This window comes from Lytechinus variegatus, chromosome 2 (genome assembly GCF_018143015.1).
Source record: "Lytechinus variegatus isolate NC3 chromosome 2, Lvar_3.0, whole genome shotgun sequence".
In the NCBI taxonomy this organism is placed as follows: Eukaryota; Metazoa; Echinodermata; class Echinoidea; order Temnopleuroida; family Toxopneustidae; genus Lytechinus; species Lytechinus variegatus.
The window spans coordinates 23,813,526-23,831,333 of NC_054741.1; the positions used below are offsets into that span (position 1 = coordinate 23,813,526).

General features: G+C 35.7%; 1 protein-coding gene across 1 annotated transcript; it reads right to left on the reverse strand.

Annotated features, from left to right (window-relative positions):
* Window positions 1-995: 995 nt before the first annotated feature.
* Window positions 996-5,235, reverse strand: LOC121409412 (melatonin receptor type 1B-like). The gene is made up of 2 exons (XM_041601350.1): window positions 5,148-5,235; window positions 996-3,492 (listed from the first exon to the last, which is right to left on the reverse strand). The coding sequence occupies exon 2, from the start codon at window positions 3,437-3,439 to the stop codon at window positions 2,384-2,386; it is 1,056 nt and encodes a 351-aa protein (XP_041457284.1). The 5' UTR covers window positions 3,440-3,492; window positions 5,148-5,235; the 3' UTR covers window positions 996-2,383.
* Between the last annotated feature and the right edge of the window lie 12,573 nt (window positions 5,236-17,808).

The window sequence follows — 17,808 nt, forward strand, 5'->3', positions numbered from 1 at the left end:
TTGATATTATTATTTCAAACATATCCATCTGTGTGGATAATGATAATTTTATTTATGAGAATAATTAAAAATCAAATTAGTTGAAAACAAATGTTTCAGATTATTTGTTATTGATTATTGGTTCAGCCGACAATCTTACAATCGTAAGCCCCGCCCTTGAAAACAAAATGACTGTCCCATTTTTTTCTAAAAAACAAACAAATTCATTTGGTGAATTCTTGCTGAGAGGAAGGGCATCTGTTTGAAAAGACACTTTGTTCTACTATCGCTGCTCCTCAAAGAACACCCCAAAGCTTATTTGGAATCTAGTTCTCTTGGCCACTAAATAACTCCCACGTCTACCCAACCCATGTTGTTAGTAATTAGGTAAATTGCCAATTCGTCTATTGCCAACTCGTCCACTCACCACGGACTACTTTAATTTAGTCTAATGTCATTCCGTCCATCAACATTTCTTCTAACAACCATTTGGTCTATTAATCATTTGGTCCAATCATCACTTCGTCTAATAACCATTTCGTCTATGACCATTTGTGATAGTTTGCATCAAAGAATGGAATAAGTTACCACAAAGCTTTAGATCCAGTCCAACACTGCCCATATTTAAAAATTCATGTCGAAAATATTTATTTGAAAGATTACAAAGTGTATTTAATTGAATCTTGACAAACCATATGTATGCGTGTGTATGTGTGTGTGTGTGGATTTTTGTATGAATTTTTCTTATTTACTATCTAGATTATCATTGTATATATTTTTCATCTCATTCTTGCTGTAATGTACTTTATAAGGGGCCCCTCACACAAGCTCTGTTTCTATGTGGTCCCAAACCTATCATGTATTCTCATTTCTTGTTAAACTATGTAATATGTCTCTTGTTTTGATTGGTTTAAATAAACTTGAACTTGACTTGATAACCAGTTGGTCTAAATATCCATTTCATTTTCATTCATTTTTGCACAATACATAACTCTAAGTCCAATTAGACCAAATGGTATATGGACTAAATGGACATTATACCAACTGGTTATTAGACGAATTGGCATTAGACGAATTGGAAATAAACCGGATGGTTATCCCCAGGAACAACCCAAGAGATGAAATAACGATTTCTTTGTATCAAAGTGATGTTTTGATTTGAATCATGCCTTGGAGACATGAATATTAGGGCGTGTCCACTGGGAGACCGGTGTATGAAGAGGATCGTTGTCTAGGTCTGATCAAAATATGAATCATTCTCAGACGGGGAAAAAAAATCTGGATGTTTGTCTTCTTTAAATAGAACATGAATGATAACAGCATAATCCTGTCCTTAATAAATGATATATACATTCATCATCCCATCTATTTTTTTTCCATCTATAATCCTAATAAAATAGGGCATTTATTAATATATGAGCCGTGGCAACTCTCCTAAAAGTAAACACATGTTACGGGAAAAATTCTCTTTTATTTACAAAAATGATAAAAAAGAAGGAATTCTTGAGGATCTCTGCAATACTATCTGCCAGGAGAAAAGAAAAATGCCCCCATCAAGAGGCGGGATGGAGTGGAATTTGAGCTCGCACCCATCTGATTTAACGAGATGAAATCACAACACTGCGTCAATTCAAATACAGTGATACAGTATAATATAGTGACAATTCTACTACTATTGATAATGATGATTATTGTACACTTATATTGCGCAATTTCTACATGTACACTCAACTGCGCAATACGGTCAAGTTATTATTATTACCCCGGCTATAGCCCTGCTGATACATGCGATCTGGCATTCGAGGAATTTCTTCCTATCGGGTACCCATTCACCTCACCTGGGTTGAGTGCAGCACAATGTGGGTACATTTCTTGCTGAAGGAAAACACACGCAATGGCTCAATTGAATCTAGCCCACGTCCCTCAGATTGAAAGACGAGTCATAACCACTGGATCACGACACCCCCACTACTGGACCATATTTCTGCAGCAGCAGCAGTAACGCCTTCTTCTAAAAACATGATAAACCTAACATGTCTATATTTATACTCTTCATGACAAACTGATTTTTGTATCAAAATTTTATGTTTACGAAAAATGTAGAAATTTGTGAGAAGGAAATAAATGTTTATTTGAATTGAATTGAACAACAGAAACAACATCATTGACAATATCAGTTGTACCATGCACTCCTGATACTCAGAATGAAGCTGTAACTCCTTGTCCATTGGACAAATTTCTGTACTTTCAACCTTAACTCTATACCTATACATTCAATCAAATATCATAATGCTATGTCATGGTATTTTTTTCTACAAAATCGTCTCGTTGTATTCAGTTCATTTCAACTATCATGTGATGGTGCCAATATATTTCAAATACTTGTTCCTGCACGTTGGTTTGATTAAGAAGTTATTGATGACTTAACGGTATGACCACCTTGTCGAAGGATTCTGGCCAAGTACTTCGATGGTTCTGGGATGTCTTGCCATCTGCAACGCACCATGCATCCGAAGACCACTTTAAAGTGTGGGTGCTTCCACGCGTAGATGACCGGATTGAGACAGCTGTCCAAGACGAGCAGAACTGCAGCGTATGATGAGATGTGAAGACCTAGCCTCAACCACGTCCCTTCAAGAAACGGAAGTGCAAGGAACAGCCCGGTATACGGGATAACGCAACAGAAGAATCCGCAGATGACGTAGAGCAAGTTTCTGGTGATCACGAGCTCGATCTGCTTCCGATAGCGCTTACGACTCACCACAGCCGATGGTCGACGGCTGATGACAGAAGACTTGGACCTTGTGATGAGGGCGCTGTTCCTGACGTGCCTGAAGATCAAGAGATAGCTGAAGAGGGTCAGGTTGAACGTTGTCAATGACATTACCGCAGCTAGGACTACATAGATCTTTGCGCTTGGATGAGCGAAATCCCAGATGCAAAGTCGGGTTGACGGATCATACCCCAGTCGACCATGTTTCCCGGACACTTGAGGTAGAACCAAAGTGACGATCGGGTACATCCAAGAAAATATTATCATCGCAGCCAAGAACTTGGTCGAAAATGCGCGTTGGTATGCCTCTTTCGATCTCGTGATGAGTACGAAACGATTGACGCCTATCATCGAGATGGTGATGACGCTACACGAAACGCATGTAATGGCGACCCCGGCAACGATCTTGCAGACGATATCTGGGAGTGGCCAACCATCTTTGCCAAGCATTCCTGCAACTTGAAGAGGTTGAATCAGTGACGCAAGGAGATCTGTCACGCTTAAGCTGACAACGAAGGTGTTGGTGGAGGTTTGAAGCTTCCGCGACAAGGCTACGGCTAGGAGAACCATGACGTTTCCGGAGGTTCCCGCAACAAACATCACCGTCATTACTACTGAGAGAAAGTCCCTCTCCCACTCGTCAAGAAGGAAAGTAGTGTTTTTTCCATCCATTCCAACATCGACCATGTTAATTGGTTTCAGTGTGTTCAGTGCTTGAAAGTTGAAACTAGACGAAGTTCCTGAATGTTGAAAAAAGATAGGAGAGATGTAAGCTTGTACGAGGTCATCAAACCAATGATCTACTTCAACATGCTTAAATGTTTTTTTTTAAAAGCAACGCTTATATAGTAATCAATACAATTTCCTACAAAACTTTTGGAATGGTATCAAATCACATCTTATCAAAATTAATTCAGGATGCCAGCAGATAATATTCGTCATAAATATTTACAGCTCTGTAAAAAGCCAATGAACCTCTACAAGTGCTCAATTTTATTCTTTCCATAATGAACAATGTCAATCATTGCCAAATCTAGAATGAACTTGAAGGGAAGAAAATGTAAAGTCTGCAGGTACCTGAAATTAGTGAGTTGACCCACAAAAATGGTATCAATTACTTGTTTTCAAATAGTAAAAATGTATGTGATCTTTGGAGCGAAGCGACAAAGCTCTCCACAACCATGACAACGGCGTTGTTTGGTTTGTTTTGTTTGTTTTTTACTTTTGTGCATTTTAAAGTAGTATCCCGTGCACATTTTCATTGATTTTTTAATGAAGTTCTGGAATATTTTTTTTTAATTCCCCGCCTCCGTTGTGCTCGCCCATGAGTAGGTCCTAACATAAACAGAGGATTCGTCTTTCTAGAGCAGCTCAATTTCACAGTGAATTTCTCGACATAATGTGTCAAAGTAAAAATCTTCATATCAACAATAAGTCACAAAACGATTGCAAAAATATATAGTGTGATTTTTTCGTGTAAAATATCAAATGAAAATTTGATCTTTATTGGAAACAGGAATATTTCGAAGTATAGTGCAATCCGTTTCACGGCTCGCGTGTTCGCGTGGTAAATATATTGTAACATGAATGCTGGAATTAGTAACAGAAATCATTCATCACTGTGCTTGACATGAAAAGAAAAACGGCGTACATCGTCTTGAAGTAGAAACAAGGAACTTTTTTTATGAACCCCAACCCCCCCGAAATTATCATACATGTACTTACAATGTGCAAATATACATTAGCAAAAAGGATAATGAACAATTAATCATCACTACTCAATACTGTACAGCGCAGAAAAGGACAGCAGATATTAATACAATGCCTTATTAACACTGAGATGACGTTGTTCAAAACGGCTGGATATAGTCGTCACTTTGTGATTAGTCTGTTGACTTTGAATGGAATAAATCAATGACTATTTTGGAATTTAAGTTGTTACTTTGAGTTATTCTATTTTTAGCTTAAATTTATCATTCATTTTAAAGGTTTCTGTAAGTCAACTTTCTACCACCTGACCATATCAGCGTAAAAACCCTGAAACATGTTGGGAGCATGTCGATGATAATTCATTATTTAAGACTAAACCGTGTAAAACCTTCAAGGAAACTTCTCCCGGGAACTTCTTTCTCGCATCGAGTTGATTTTTTTTTAAACATTTATCCTATATCAAAGGAAACATATTTATTAATTTGTAATGTCTCAACTCTGTCACTTGCGAGTTGCCCCAATATTATGTCTCGTAACATAGCTTTCATGAATTATAATTTTTACGGTTCATGGAAACGGAATGTTTTGATTTTTTCCCCTAGAATCTTGTGGTCACTTGAAATATTGCGAAAAATGTAATTTATTACACTCCCGATGACATGGCAAGAAATGTTTTGATACTCACATGTTTTCCCCGACTTGCAGCTAACACTCCTATCAATCTCTGAAATGGTCGTAGATGTTCGTTAGTATAATATCGTCATCAGACTAAAGTAATCTGGTAAATAAAGAATTTTATTCTGGCTTCATAACCTATTAGGTGATATTTTATTTTACAGTGTACCGAAAGTATCTTTGTTGCCAAATGAAAAGCTGAGAGTGATGTGATCACGCATAATGTATCGGATTACTAAACTTGCTTAAGAAACAACTTGTCATTTTGGAAGGTCGTATTTTTTATTCATTTCTTTCTAATCGGAAATAAACTTGCTTCATTAGCTCGATAATGGCAAGATAAGGTAATTGAGATATCTAATATCTAAGAAGTTTGCAAAGCCATGGGAACGATTTTTTACGGGGGGGGGGGGGGCTGGTGTAAGTTTGACAAGCAAGAAAAAGGTTTCACTCCAAACTGAAGGTCACTTTCGTCCCAAGAAATTTGACAAGCCCCCCCCCAAAAAAATAAATAAAAATAAAATAAAAAATTAAATAAAATAAATAAATAAATAAAAAATGTAGGTCATTTTGGGTCACATTTCTCCATTTTGCCACACCATCCAGAATTCATGGGGGTGCTGCCTATGGAAACTAATGCACGCAGCACCCCCGCTTCTGCAGGGCCATGGAGTTTGGTCTACTAATCTAGAAATTAAGCCCCAAACCTGGCAGCCTTGGGGAAATAAAAGCTCATTCTGACATGGTGTATAACAACGCTCAGCAGCAAGGCTTGGCAAATTTTGGCTTTCTAACCTGATTGTATCATACTCATTTTATATATTCATTATTCATTATATTTAGCCGATATACACTAGCGTGATCAGACTCGGTGTAATCTGACAATTAAAGAATATTACCTCTTGCTTCAAAACCATTACGCTATATTTTATCTAGCAATGCATGCCTATGTGGGGCCTCTATAAACATCTGGGTGCGCGAATTACTTATCACACATGATGTATTGAATTTCACACTTGAATGAAAACCATAACCGGATTACTTGCTATTGTAAAAAAACATGCCATTTGGAAGATTGTTATAATTGTTATAATTTGGTTTATTTATTTCTAATCGGAAATAAAGGAGCTTAATTAGTTCCTTAATGGCAATAGTATGTAATTATGATCTTATCATATATCTAAGTATTCGAAGCAATTTGGCCTATTAACTTCTAGGGGGAAGAAGCCATGAATCTATTGGGTGTTTCATAAAGCTGTTTGAGATTCAGAAGAAAAAAAAGAATGCCTCGGACGTATTGCCAACTTCATTGTTTTCGAAAAAAGTGAAATCGGATTAATTTCTCAAAAATGACATACATTCCCATGTAAATGATAAATAAACATGATATAGATGAATAAAATGATAATTTTCAAGCTTCCAATTGAATATATATAAAATTTAGAATTATTCAAAATCAACAAGATAGTTCCAATTGGTCCGTTGCAATGGCAACGGCTTGTTTTTCCCCAGAAAAAATAAAAAATTTGATTAAAAAAACGTTGTAGAATATGATTTATCTTTGATTTCCCCTAATTTTACATTGTTAAACAAAGATATTTTGGTTGCTATGTGTTTAAATTATATCTCAAGCCATTGCCATGGCAACCAAATATTAACTAATTTACAAAAATAACATGGTTGAAAAGACAATGGTCAGGTGGAAAAATCAACTGGAATTGACTTAATCTGTATGCTTAAGTTTTGACCCCTCATTTGAACCAAAAATACAGAAAGTGTTCTGCAGTTCTTTATAAAGATAAAACTTTATGTTGCCATGGTAACGCTTGAATTAAATTTAAAAAACAACGTTACAAAGAACCCGTTGCCATGGCAACAGCTTATTTCCCTCTAGAAAGGTAAAAATATTGATACATGTATGATCATCATTCCATTCTCAATAATTTTAAGGTATCGAGATATGTTTGTGACTAAATTTATAAATATAACATCTTAAGTCATTGCCATGGCAACCAGATAACATCTAATTTAAAAAAACAACAACAACAGGGATGACAAGGTTATGGATAGGTGAAAAATACAATGAAAATTAACTTTTATGCATAAGGTTTGACCTACTCAATTAATTTAGGGGAAATAATACACTGAGTGTTCTGCATGAACTAATTAGAATGATAAACATTGATGTTGCCTTAGTAATACTTGAATTCAACGATAAATATCAATGTTGCAAATGACCTGTTGCCATAGCAACGGCTCATTTACCCAAGAAAAGTACTAGTTTTGATTAGAAAAAGGACTGTAGACTCTGATTTTTCTTTCATTTCTCCTAATTTTGTGGTAAGAATTGATATGTTTGCTGTTAACATACAAATAATATCTGAAGCCATTGTCATGGCAACCAAATTACATCTAATTTAAAAAAAATAACATGGTTGACAACACAATGGACAGGTGGAAAATACAATTAGAATTGACTTAATCTGTATGCTTAAGTTTTGAACCCCTCATTTGAACATAAAGTACAGAATGAGTTGCAAAGGGCCCGTTGCCACGGCAACAGCTTATTTCCCTGTAGAAAGGTAAAAATATTGATAAGAATGTAGAATACAGACATGTATGATCATCTTTCCATTTTCAATAATTTTAAGGTACTGATCGAGATATGTTTGTGACTAGATTTATAAATATAACATCTTAAGCCATTGCCATATAGCAACCAGATAACATCTATTTTTTAAAAAACAACATGGATGACAAGGGTATGGACAGGTGAAAAATACAATGAAAATTCACTTAATGTGCATGCATAAGGTTTGACCTGAATCTAGGGGAAACAATACAATGAGTGTTCTGCATGAACTAATTAGAATGATAAACATTGATGAAACCTTGGTAATACTTGAAATCAATGATAATCAACGTTGCAAATGATCTGTTGCCATAGCAACTACTCATTTTCCCAAGAAAAGTATCAAAATTTTTATTTTTTTCTGGGGAAAAACAAACCGTTCCCATGGCAACGGACCATTGGAACTATCTTGTTGATTTTTAATGTTTCTAAATTTTATATATATATTCAATTGGAAGCTTGAAAATTATCATTTTATTCATCTATATCATGTTTATTTACCATTTACATGGGGATGTATGTCATTTTTGAGAAATAAATCCGTTGCCATGGCAACGGCCGAAAATGGCATTTTAAAATTTACCTCCAATCTTTAAAATAAATCTTACGGCATATACTAATACTTGTGAAAGTTTCATGCTTTAGTCATAATTTGCACAATTGTTCGGCTAATCCGCTCTACTAATGGAAGTAGCGTTGGTGTATAGGGGGTACGCACGACTGGCGACCCTTTCATGTTCGTAACTTTGCGAACAGTTGTATGAAACACCCACCGGAAGGAAATTGGGGCTCGCTCTCAGGGCCCTTGGAACTATTATTTTAGTGGGGTGCTGGTGTAAATTTGAAAAGCAAAAAAATAAAAAATAAACAAATGATAATAATTATGAATGAATAAGAATTTAAACGTGTTTTTCAAGACAAAATAGAAATCAAATTGGTTCCGATAAATTTGAAAAGTAAAAAGAAAGAAGAAAAAAGGTTTCCACTACAAAATAGAAATCAAATTGGTCCCACCGAGAAATTTGAAAAGCAAAAAAAAGGGTTTTCAATACAAAATGGAAGTATAATTAGTCCCGAGAAATTTAAAAAGCCCCCCCCCCCCAACAAAAAAAGGCAAAAAGGGTTTCACTACAAAATAAAGGTCATTTTGGTTACATTTTTCAAGGTTTACACATCTTCCACAATACCTGGGGGTGCTTCCTATGGAGAATAATACACGCGGCACCCGAAGATATTTTTGGGGCCCAGACCATGCTCGCACTGACATGATGCGACAATGCTCAGCATTTTTTTTTTGCATTCAATCTCGATTGTATATGAGGCGTCAGAAGACGAAAATTGTTCCATAGACAATTTTCTTACTTTAAACTGCGAAAATTCTGCAGACCAATCAAACTATACACGGCCGACTCAATGAATATGGTGGAAAATATGATACGATGACTGTGCCAAGGCTCAGAAAGTTGAGTTCTTTTTACATTTCAACATTTCATATCGATTCAATTTTCAGGATTTGAAATCTATTTCATTTTCAGTGAGAAACAAGAAGTGACAAATAATTTTCAGAGAATAAAGTTTAGATAAGTCACTGATTACACATTCGTTTGAAATATGGAACAATATTGAGGCCATTGCTATTTCACAATCTTTCTCTCAATCTTTATTTCAAGCGGAAATGTTGACTTTTAAACTATCCTATCATCTATCTACCAAACACAAGTAAAGCTTTGATAAAGACTACATAAAAAATGCAAATGCTTGTTCTAAAACTTTATTTGAATATCAATTTAAAATGAAATGGTGGAAGTAAATTCTTATTTAAAAATTACAATAAGAAAATGAAATGTTTATGCATCTAACAGAAATCACGTATGCATATATATTTTAATCTTCAGTTTCCGTTCAGTTTTTTTATGTTTTTTTCCATTTCCAGCCCCTCGAAAAGGGAAATAAATTATACAAAACTTTAGAAAACTTCCATGAATGATTATTCTTTTAAGGTCTATAATCATGTAAAGAGATCGGATTTCATAGAGAGATTGTATGACCCAATTATAATTACACGAAGTTCAAGTGAACCCCTACATGTCATTACGATAATAGGGTCATCAATTTAACTTTTTTAATATGTAATTTAATTACCTCTTTTTTTCGTAAGAAAAACAAAATTTACTGTACTAAGCTTGATTGACATAACGGAGGCATGCAGTCTGCGTGATCAAATGACTATGCGGGTACACTGCAGTGGCCAGTATAGGAGACAAATGAAAATGTTTTTAATTATTAGAAGGATAATCTTTTAATGACTGATATTTTCTGTCACGCAAAGCACGCAATAATCATGATGATTACTGATGCGAAGACTGTACTGCTGATATGTTTTAGTGTCTTTGGATTTTATTTGTATAATAGTTTTATTTGTGTTTACATATAAGTACACATTATCTACTCAATTATTTATCTGTATTCATCCATTCATTTGGTTTTTATATTCGTTTATATACTTCTTTCTTCTCCTGATATGCCTATCCATCCATCTATCTATCTATATATCTATCCATTTAACTATCCATCTACCTATCTGTCCATCCATCTAGCCATTCATCCATGTATCCATCTATCTCTATCTTTCCATCCATCCATCCACCCACCCATCCTCCCATCCATCCATTCATTCATCCATCCAACCCTCCATCCATCCATCCATCTATCTATCTATCTATCTACCTACCTATCCATCTCTCTATCTGTCTGTCTATTTTGGTTTTTCAATGCATTGATATATTCATTTCCTAATCATTTGATGCATTTACTCATTTATACTATCATAAGAAAGAATATCTGCCGTGTATGTTTTAAATTGCATGATTTCAGAAGGCAATATGAGTTTGATTTTGATAAGATATAGGCAGTGCCAGTATGAGCATGGGCGTCAATCCAAAAGGGAGGGGAGGGGAAGGGGCACGTCACCCCGAAAATAAAGATTGGGGGACACTATTATGCTACCCCTCCCCTATTCCTTAAAGCATTTCCCTCTGAATGATCATTAGATTATATAATTCATCAATTGTAAACTGCTGTGCTAGTTAGAAAAACTTAAGTTTTTTTTACACACTATGATTTTTTTTAACATGTATTTATCATTTTACGTCAATGAATTGTTTTACATGTTCATATTCAATAACTGTTTTTTTGTTAATATAAAAAAAACAATTCAGATACTATACATACATACATGCAATTACAATTTCAGGGGGTCTTTATTATACAAGCTCCGCTTTTCAGTTGGTCCTCCCTCCCTTTCAATTTATATATTGTTTTGATATATACTTCAAATGTGGTTATATGTTACTATGTCAACTGTATAATAATTGTAAACATTAACAATTGTGGAAAGTGGAAAATAAAAACAATTGACTTGAAAAAAAAGTTTTGGATATCATAAAATGAGCTCAATCTGCAAAATAGATCATGACTTTTCTGATTTTGTAACCCTCGCTACCATGGCTATATACACTCGTCCCTAAGGTTGGTTCAGGTCACATTCAATACTCCCGGTCAATACTATTCGAAAATTCGATTTATCATTAACATTTCGGTAGCCAGATGCATTATCATAACTAAATCATAGACGGAATCGTCATTCTTGCATGATACCAATCAATGATCATCCATGCATACCTGATTGGCGACAACGCGCATTTTTGACCGACCGAAAAAGGCTAATTAACTTTTCAATTCAGTTCAATTTTCAATTTTATTTATTTCACTTCCATCAAACAAAAACAAATTGTATACCATATATAAAAAAATAAGTATTTGTATCCATTGCAAAGAAACAAAAATAATAATACATATGTTGTGAAAAAAAATTTACACGATTTGGGCAACACATTGGAGGTTTTAAATAAGTATACTATTTTTCAATAGAAATTAAATTAAGATGGAAATGGAGGGACCCACTAAAAAGCAATGCTTGTACAATATGGGTCCCTCAAAAATTAACTTAAACTTGAGAAGTGCGCAACCTTTCTTCGACATTGGAAGTACATTGATAACCAGTATGCAGATATAGTAGATGCACGGACCTTGCTTCGTGAAATATGATAAAAGGCAATAATATTTTGTGATTGATTTAATTGGATGTCTATAATGATAGCGCACAGTATATAAATTGTAATCAATTGTAAATTCTATTTTCTTTCAACAGAGACCCCTGGATGTGTGTATCCTGTTATCATGGTTATCACATTGCATAATTATCTTACCGGGTTACAAAAAATATGTGCACTGCAGTAGCAATCAATCATTGTTTACATCAAACAGAACATTTAATCTTATCTTAGCTTTCAATAACATATCACGTAACATTGACGAATTAAATAAAATGGGTGACATTAGATGCTTAGTGATAATGATCCTCTAGGATTTTGCCGTACAACTGACGACAATTTATCAGAATTAGAATAATTTCTTTTTTCTTCGAAGTACTGATGTTGCAGGGTACGTACTCTATGCAGACTGTGTAGCGACAGATGAGAAGGGGGGGGGGCTGGGGGGGGGGCATGGGGAGGTGTGGAGGGGTTGTTTTAGACCCCACAGTTGAGCATTTGCCTCCACGGGATACCTAAACAAATCAGTCAAAATGACTACTTAATTGGGTCAGTTGGGTGCAACTGTTATTCTAATCATATTCTACTAGAACAGAGTTATTTCTGACTAGAATATACGTCAGAAATGTGAAGCAGTTGCACTACTGATCTAGTCAATTTGACTGATTTGTTTTTAGACATGTTATAGAGTGTATAATGTGGATTATTGCATACGCTATGGAGATATGGCTCTATGCTGGGCTTGGAATGAATTTTGGAAATAAGAGAAAAATTGGAATGGGTCTGGATAGAAAAGAAGGGTTTGATTCATTCATCTTTTCTTGTTTCCTCACTCTGCACATGACGGAACGGCGCGTGGAGGCTATGGCATCGTGGTCTGTAAACTAATGGCCCGTATCTGAAGTCAGGTTTAATTTAGATCATGGTCTTACTCTGTGCTAAAATTATGGGAAGCCAAAAGTGTCAAAATTGTTATTAAGTTGTATATGTTTCTTATGTCTACTGTGCTCTTTCCTGATTCATCGATGGTGAAGACAACAATCTATTTATACTTCCTAGACAATAATGAATGATTTGAGAGCCAAATGAGCTGAAATATGATATCTCTACCTTTAGTGATTTATGTAACAATTGGCTATCCATACTTAACCCACAACTTTAAACCAGAGTTTAAGTTAAACCCGACTTCAAAATACGGGCCATATAGGGCCGGGGTGAATGTGCTGTGAAGTTTCAAAGTGAACCTCAACTTCCCCCAGTTCAAGTGGTTTCTTGTCGTTTCTTTACGCACAAGGGTACACAATTTAACTTCTGTGTGTATTTGTCTCTTCTTTTTAATTAACTAGTATTCACATCACAGATTCCACTTTAGCTTTGCAGTGATAATCAATACATTATTGCCACTGATTAATTGTTTTAATAAAGGCCAGAACCAGAAACTACAAAGAAGCGCCAAGGATATCCTTCAGTCGTCCCAAGATCATCTTTCAACCGCAGCCACTTCTTATACCGACTTACGGTCTACAATTATCCATTATTGCTTATTGTTTTTTGTAAATATTAATGTAAATATCCACTATTAGCATCCGCATTGGGTGCACTTTTGATTTTTGTGTCGGGTTTCTTCAATATAATAAGAAAATCCCGCAATACAAGGAAGCATCTTGAAGACCAATTCAAGGGCATCTTGAAGATGTAATTGTCCCCAGGGAATTTGTCCTTCGTATATCAAAGAGGAAATAATAACCAATATCGAGTTGGTGCTGTCGGGATTTCTAATAAAAATGCAATACTGTATACCTTTTTGCCATACATGTAAATATTGTATAGAAATTGTAATGACTTGCAGTCGCATTCATCAATGAATCAATGAAGTCCGTTTGACCGTAGGGTCCATGGTTTGACCAGACTTAGACTCGGACACATCAGTGGACGAGACACGATAAGACCTAAAATGGTTAGTGTTCCGGTAGCTCACCTACAATCTTCCAATTCTTAGTAGTCATGGTAGTTGGGTTGAACCAGGGACGTCTCACGTCCCTGGTTGAACGAATCGTCAACATCACGACCGCTACAGAATCCTATACTTCAAGTTGATTAACTATCCTTACTATAATACTTTTAAACCTATTCATTTTGTTTCGGTAATATCAACAAGGATAAATCACTTTAAAATACATCTTGGAGGGGTTAAAAAGGTTCATTGAAAAATTGAGTATTCTTTATTATAACACCCTATAAGAAGAAGAAATAAAGAAACAAACAATGAAGCAAAGAAAGAAAGAAAGAAAATAGAAATGAATAAAGGAAGGAAGAAAGAAAAGTGGATAAAGAAAGAAAGGAAGGAAGGAAGGAAGGAAGGAAGGAAGGAAGGAAGGAAGAAAGAAAGAAAGAAAGAAAGAAAGAAAGAAGAAGAAAGAAAGAAAGAGAGAGAGGACAAAGAAAGAAAGAAAGAATGAAAAAAAGAAAGAAAGAAAGAAAATGAATGTTAGATTAACAGACAAACATGTATAAGACCAAACAACTCGTCACTTTATGTTAATTGAGAGAATCCAAGCTTCTGACGGCTTGGTCGCGCTCCACTCATTAAAATGCGATCAGGAAGGTGGATGATTGGCTAATCGTGGATGCCTGGCAAAGATAAAAACAGCCCAACACATATAAGAAGACTTGCCAAGACCAAACTCAAGGATCATTAATCTCCTTGGTGACTGATCATGGAGACAGAACATGGGGTGTCTGCAACTGTCATTTGCCTATTCTTCCGTAAACCTTATTTTCTACCTCAACTTATTGTGAAATCGCACTTGGCAACTTGCTAAAAAGAGGATTAAGCTATAATCAACTAAATATTTTATTGAAAAAAAATAAGATTATTTTATTTAATGCATGCGCATAAAGATTTCTGATGATGTCGATCCAGTGGTAGCGATTTAGGAAACCACTTTTTTAAGTTTTATAAAACGCATTACTAATACCGTAAAGAAATAGTGCATTATTCCTCAATGCTTATGCCCTCTCTTTTACGCGACTATTTTCATATAATTGATCCGATATTCTACCTCGACCCCCACAACTCCCCCTCCCCAATCAGCGGCGTAATGACATGAATGAGGCAAAAAAAATTAATAGGAAGCTGATCTTTAGATATGGTGCACCAATAATTTGCGAGCGACCCCCCCAAAAAAAAAATAAAATAAATAAATAAATAAAAATAAAATAAATAAATAAAATAAGATAAATACATTAATAAATGAATAAAAAAACAACTAAATAAAAAAAATCAGCAAATTAAGATTTTATCGGCAACTTTTAATGGAATTTCAGAAACCGTGATGTTGAAAAGTACAATACAATGGATTTCCTTCAAATCCCCTAACACACCAATGCTGTGATTATTTTCTATATGGTGGGGACAGAAACCCCCTTTGAAACCCGTTAGTACACCTCATCCATAAACTGTTTGGATCTATCCTGTCTGTCTCACACTCACACACTCTTTCCTAATCCTCTCAGACCATTTACTTATTTCCCCACTTTCCTTGTTCATTTTCTTGTTCCTACCTCCCAGTCCCCTTCACCTGTCTAGGTTTGGTGTCGATCCCATCGAGAAGGACGAGAAATGAAAACCCATCATCATCCATCATCCGGATTAATTCATTTGAAGGCTCGAGCTCCTCCATGCCTTACATTCGTCACATATGCACTTGTAAAGTGGTGTCACAGACGCAGTCACTCACACAGACAAAAATATACTTATTGTTTTATTTTGTAAGTGTGGCTGCAACACTGTGCATCATTGTGAGCATGACGAGTCCAAAGATACAGTTGGAATTTGTAGGCAACCTAAGAGCAGACCGTCAGGCGAGAGGCCCCCTGAACGCTCTTCTCGTCACCTTTTCTGCATCGGTCACTGTTACGTTCAGATAATGTAAACGCTTATTACTTGTAATATATACGTCATGGACGCGAAGCGCCAATTTTAAAACACTTTAGGGAATGAACCTGACCAACATCTCGGGCCTGTTGCAGAAAGAGTTGCAATCATCGAAACTCTAAAAATCAAGCGTACCTCAGTTTTTCAACCAATCAACAGCACGCGTTTGGACTTGCGATTGATTTTTGACCTGCGTTTAAACGCAACTCTTTCTGCAACGAGCCCCTGATTACGTATTTTGCATTGTTGTATTTTGCATTTAGGCCTTCTTTGAAAACAATGCGTCTCTATAGGCTAAACTAAACTATCTTTATTCACGCACGCAAAAATGGACAAGATTTCATCTGTATAACATGTTTTGCACGCGATGTCATTCAAAATCATGACATTTTGAAGGGCTTATTACGATAATACACGATTACCAAAGAAAAATGAAAATCACAACAATACAACTTTTCCATATTTTCCCACGGACTTCAGCTTTTCCTTATAATTTGACGGCCATTCTTTGAAGAATACCACTCCCATGCAAAAATGACAAGAAAAGGATGGCATTGGATAACAGTCTTTTGAGTGTTAGATCAACAATGTTGATTCATATTGAACAAAAATTAATGCATGGTACGTGATTGATTGTAGGGTTTCAGTTTGTTGTTCATATTCATCACGAACCACTTGAAAGTACAGTACCATTTAGCATGTCTAGTTCAAAACAAATCAACAACAAAATGATGCACTGCAGAGGTTTACATACACTGAAGCGCATAATGTTCTCTATAGGAGGTGACTGAATCATTGGCGAAAAGTGAATGCAGATTTGTCCAAAAGTGCGTTGCACTGTATACTATCTTTTGAAAAAGATTTTAATACGCGCACATATACACACACGCGCGATAACGTTTTTCAATACATTGTTTACGGTATGGTATATAAAGCGAATAATCAACATTTGCCTTAAGTGGATGAGAGAAACTATCATTACCTCGGTGATATGAATGTAGACGCTATATCTACATCGAATATTGCCTCGGATAGTAAAGTTTTGACCTTATTCTCTCTAACCTGAGGTAATTATTTGCTAAAGAGATTATTAGATAACATCTCTTTGCGCTTGCAAGTAATTTCCATGCCTTTATAATACCAGGGGAGCGTTTCATGAAGGGACTTTGTCCGACAAGTTCTGTTTTATCCGACAATTACCATAGTAACAGTACCTCTCAGCCAATCAGAATCAAGGAAAGATGTCAGATCTGATAACTTGTCGGACAAAAATGTTGATGAAACGCTCACCAGGTAGACCCATGAGCTTCACCTGGGTCGGGCGCGGCGCGTGTGAATGCCGAATGAAAGACGTGAGGCAGAACCTGATAAACGATCATGTAAAATGAGTCTGTGTCACCTGGGGCCCGTTGCAGAAAGAGTTGCGTTTAAACGCAATCCAAAAAATCAATCGCAAGCCCCAAATGCGCGCTGTTGATTGGTTGAAAATCAAGATGCACATGATTTTTAGAGTTTCGATTGATTGCAACTCTTTCTGCACGGGCCCCAGGTCATTAAAGGTGGTTTTGAAATCCATTGGTTGAACTATAATGGTTTATTTAGCTTTCCTGTATAAATTACGCTTAATTTACCGCGTATATTTAAATATGATGCTCATTGGCGCTTCGTACACAAAGAGATATTGTAACACAGAAAATGCGTGATCTTTTTAACCAAAAAATTATTGAAAAGTTAATATTTTTTACACAGCCACTTGTTTTCCTTGACAAAATAGTTGAATGATCTTTTCATTTTTATCTGGCATGTTGTACACGATTCTAAAATAATGATTCCGAAGTAAAGCACAAAATTTTCCCGCGTGTGAAAAAAAAATGAGAGAAAGAAGCTGATCACTAAACCATCTGCACTTTTAAGCGAGTCACTTCTAAGCACATATTGAAGAAAATCAAACTTTTGATTGCTCTGTGCCATTTCCTGAAACACTATCTCT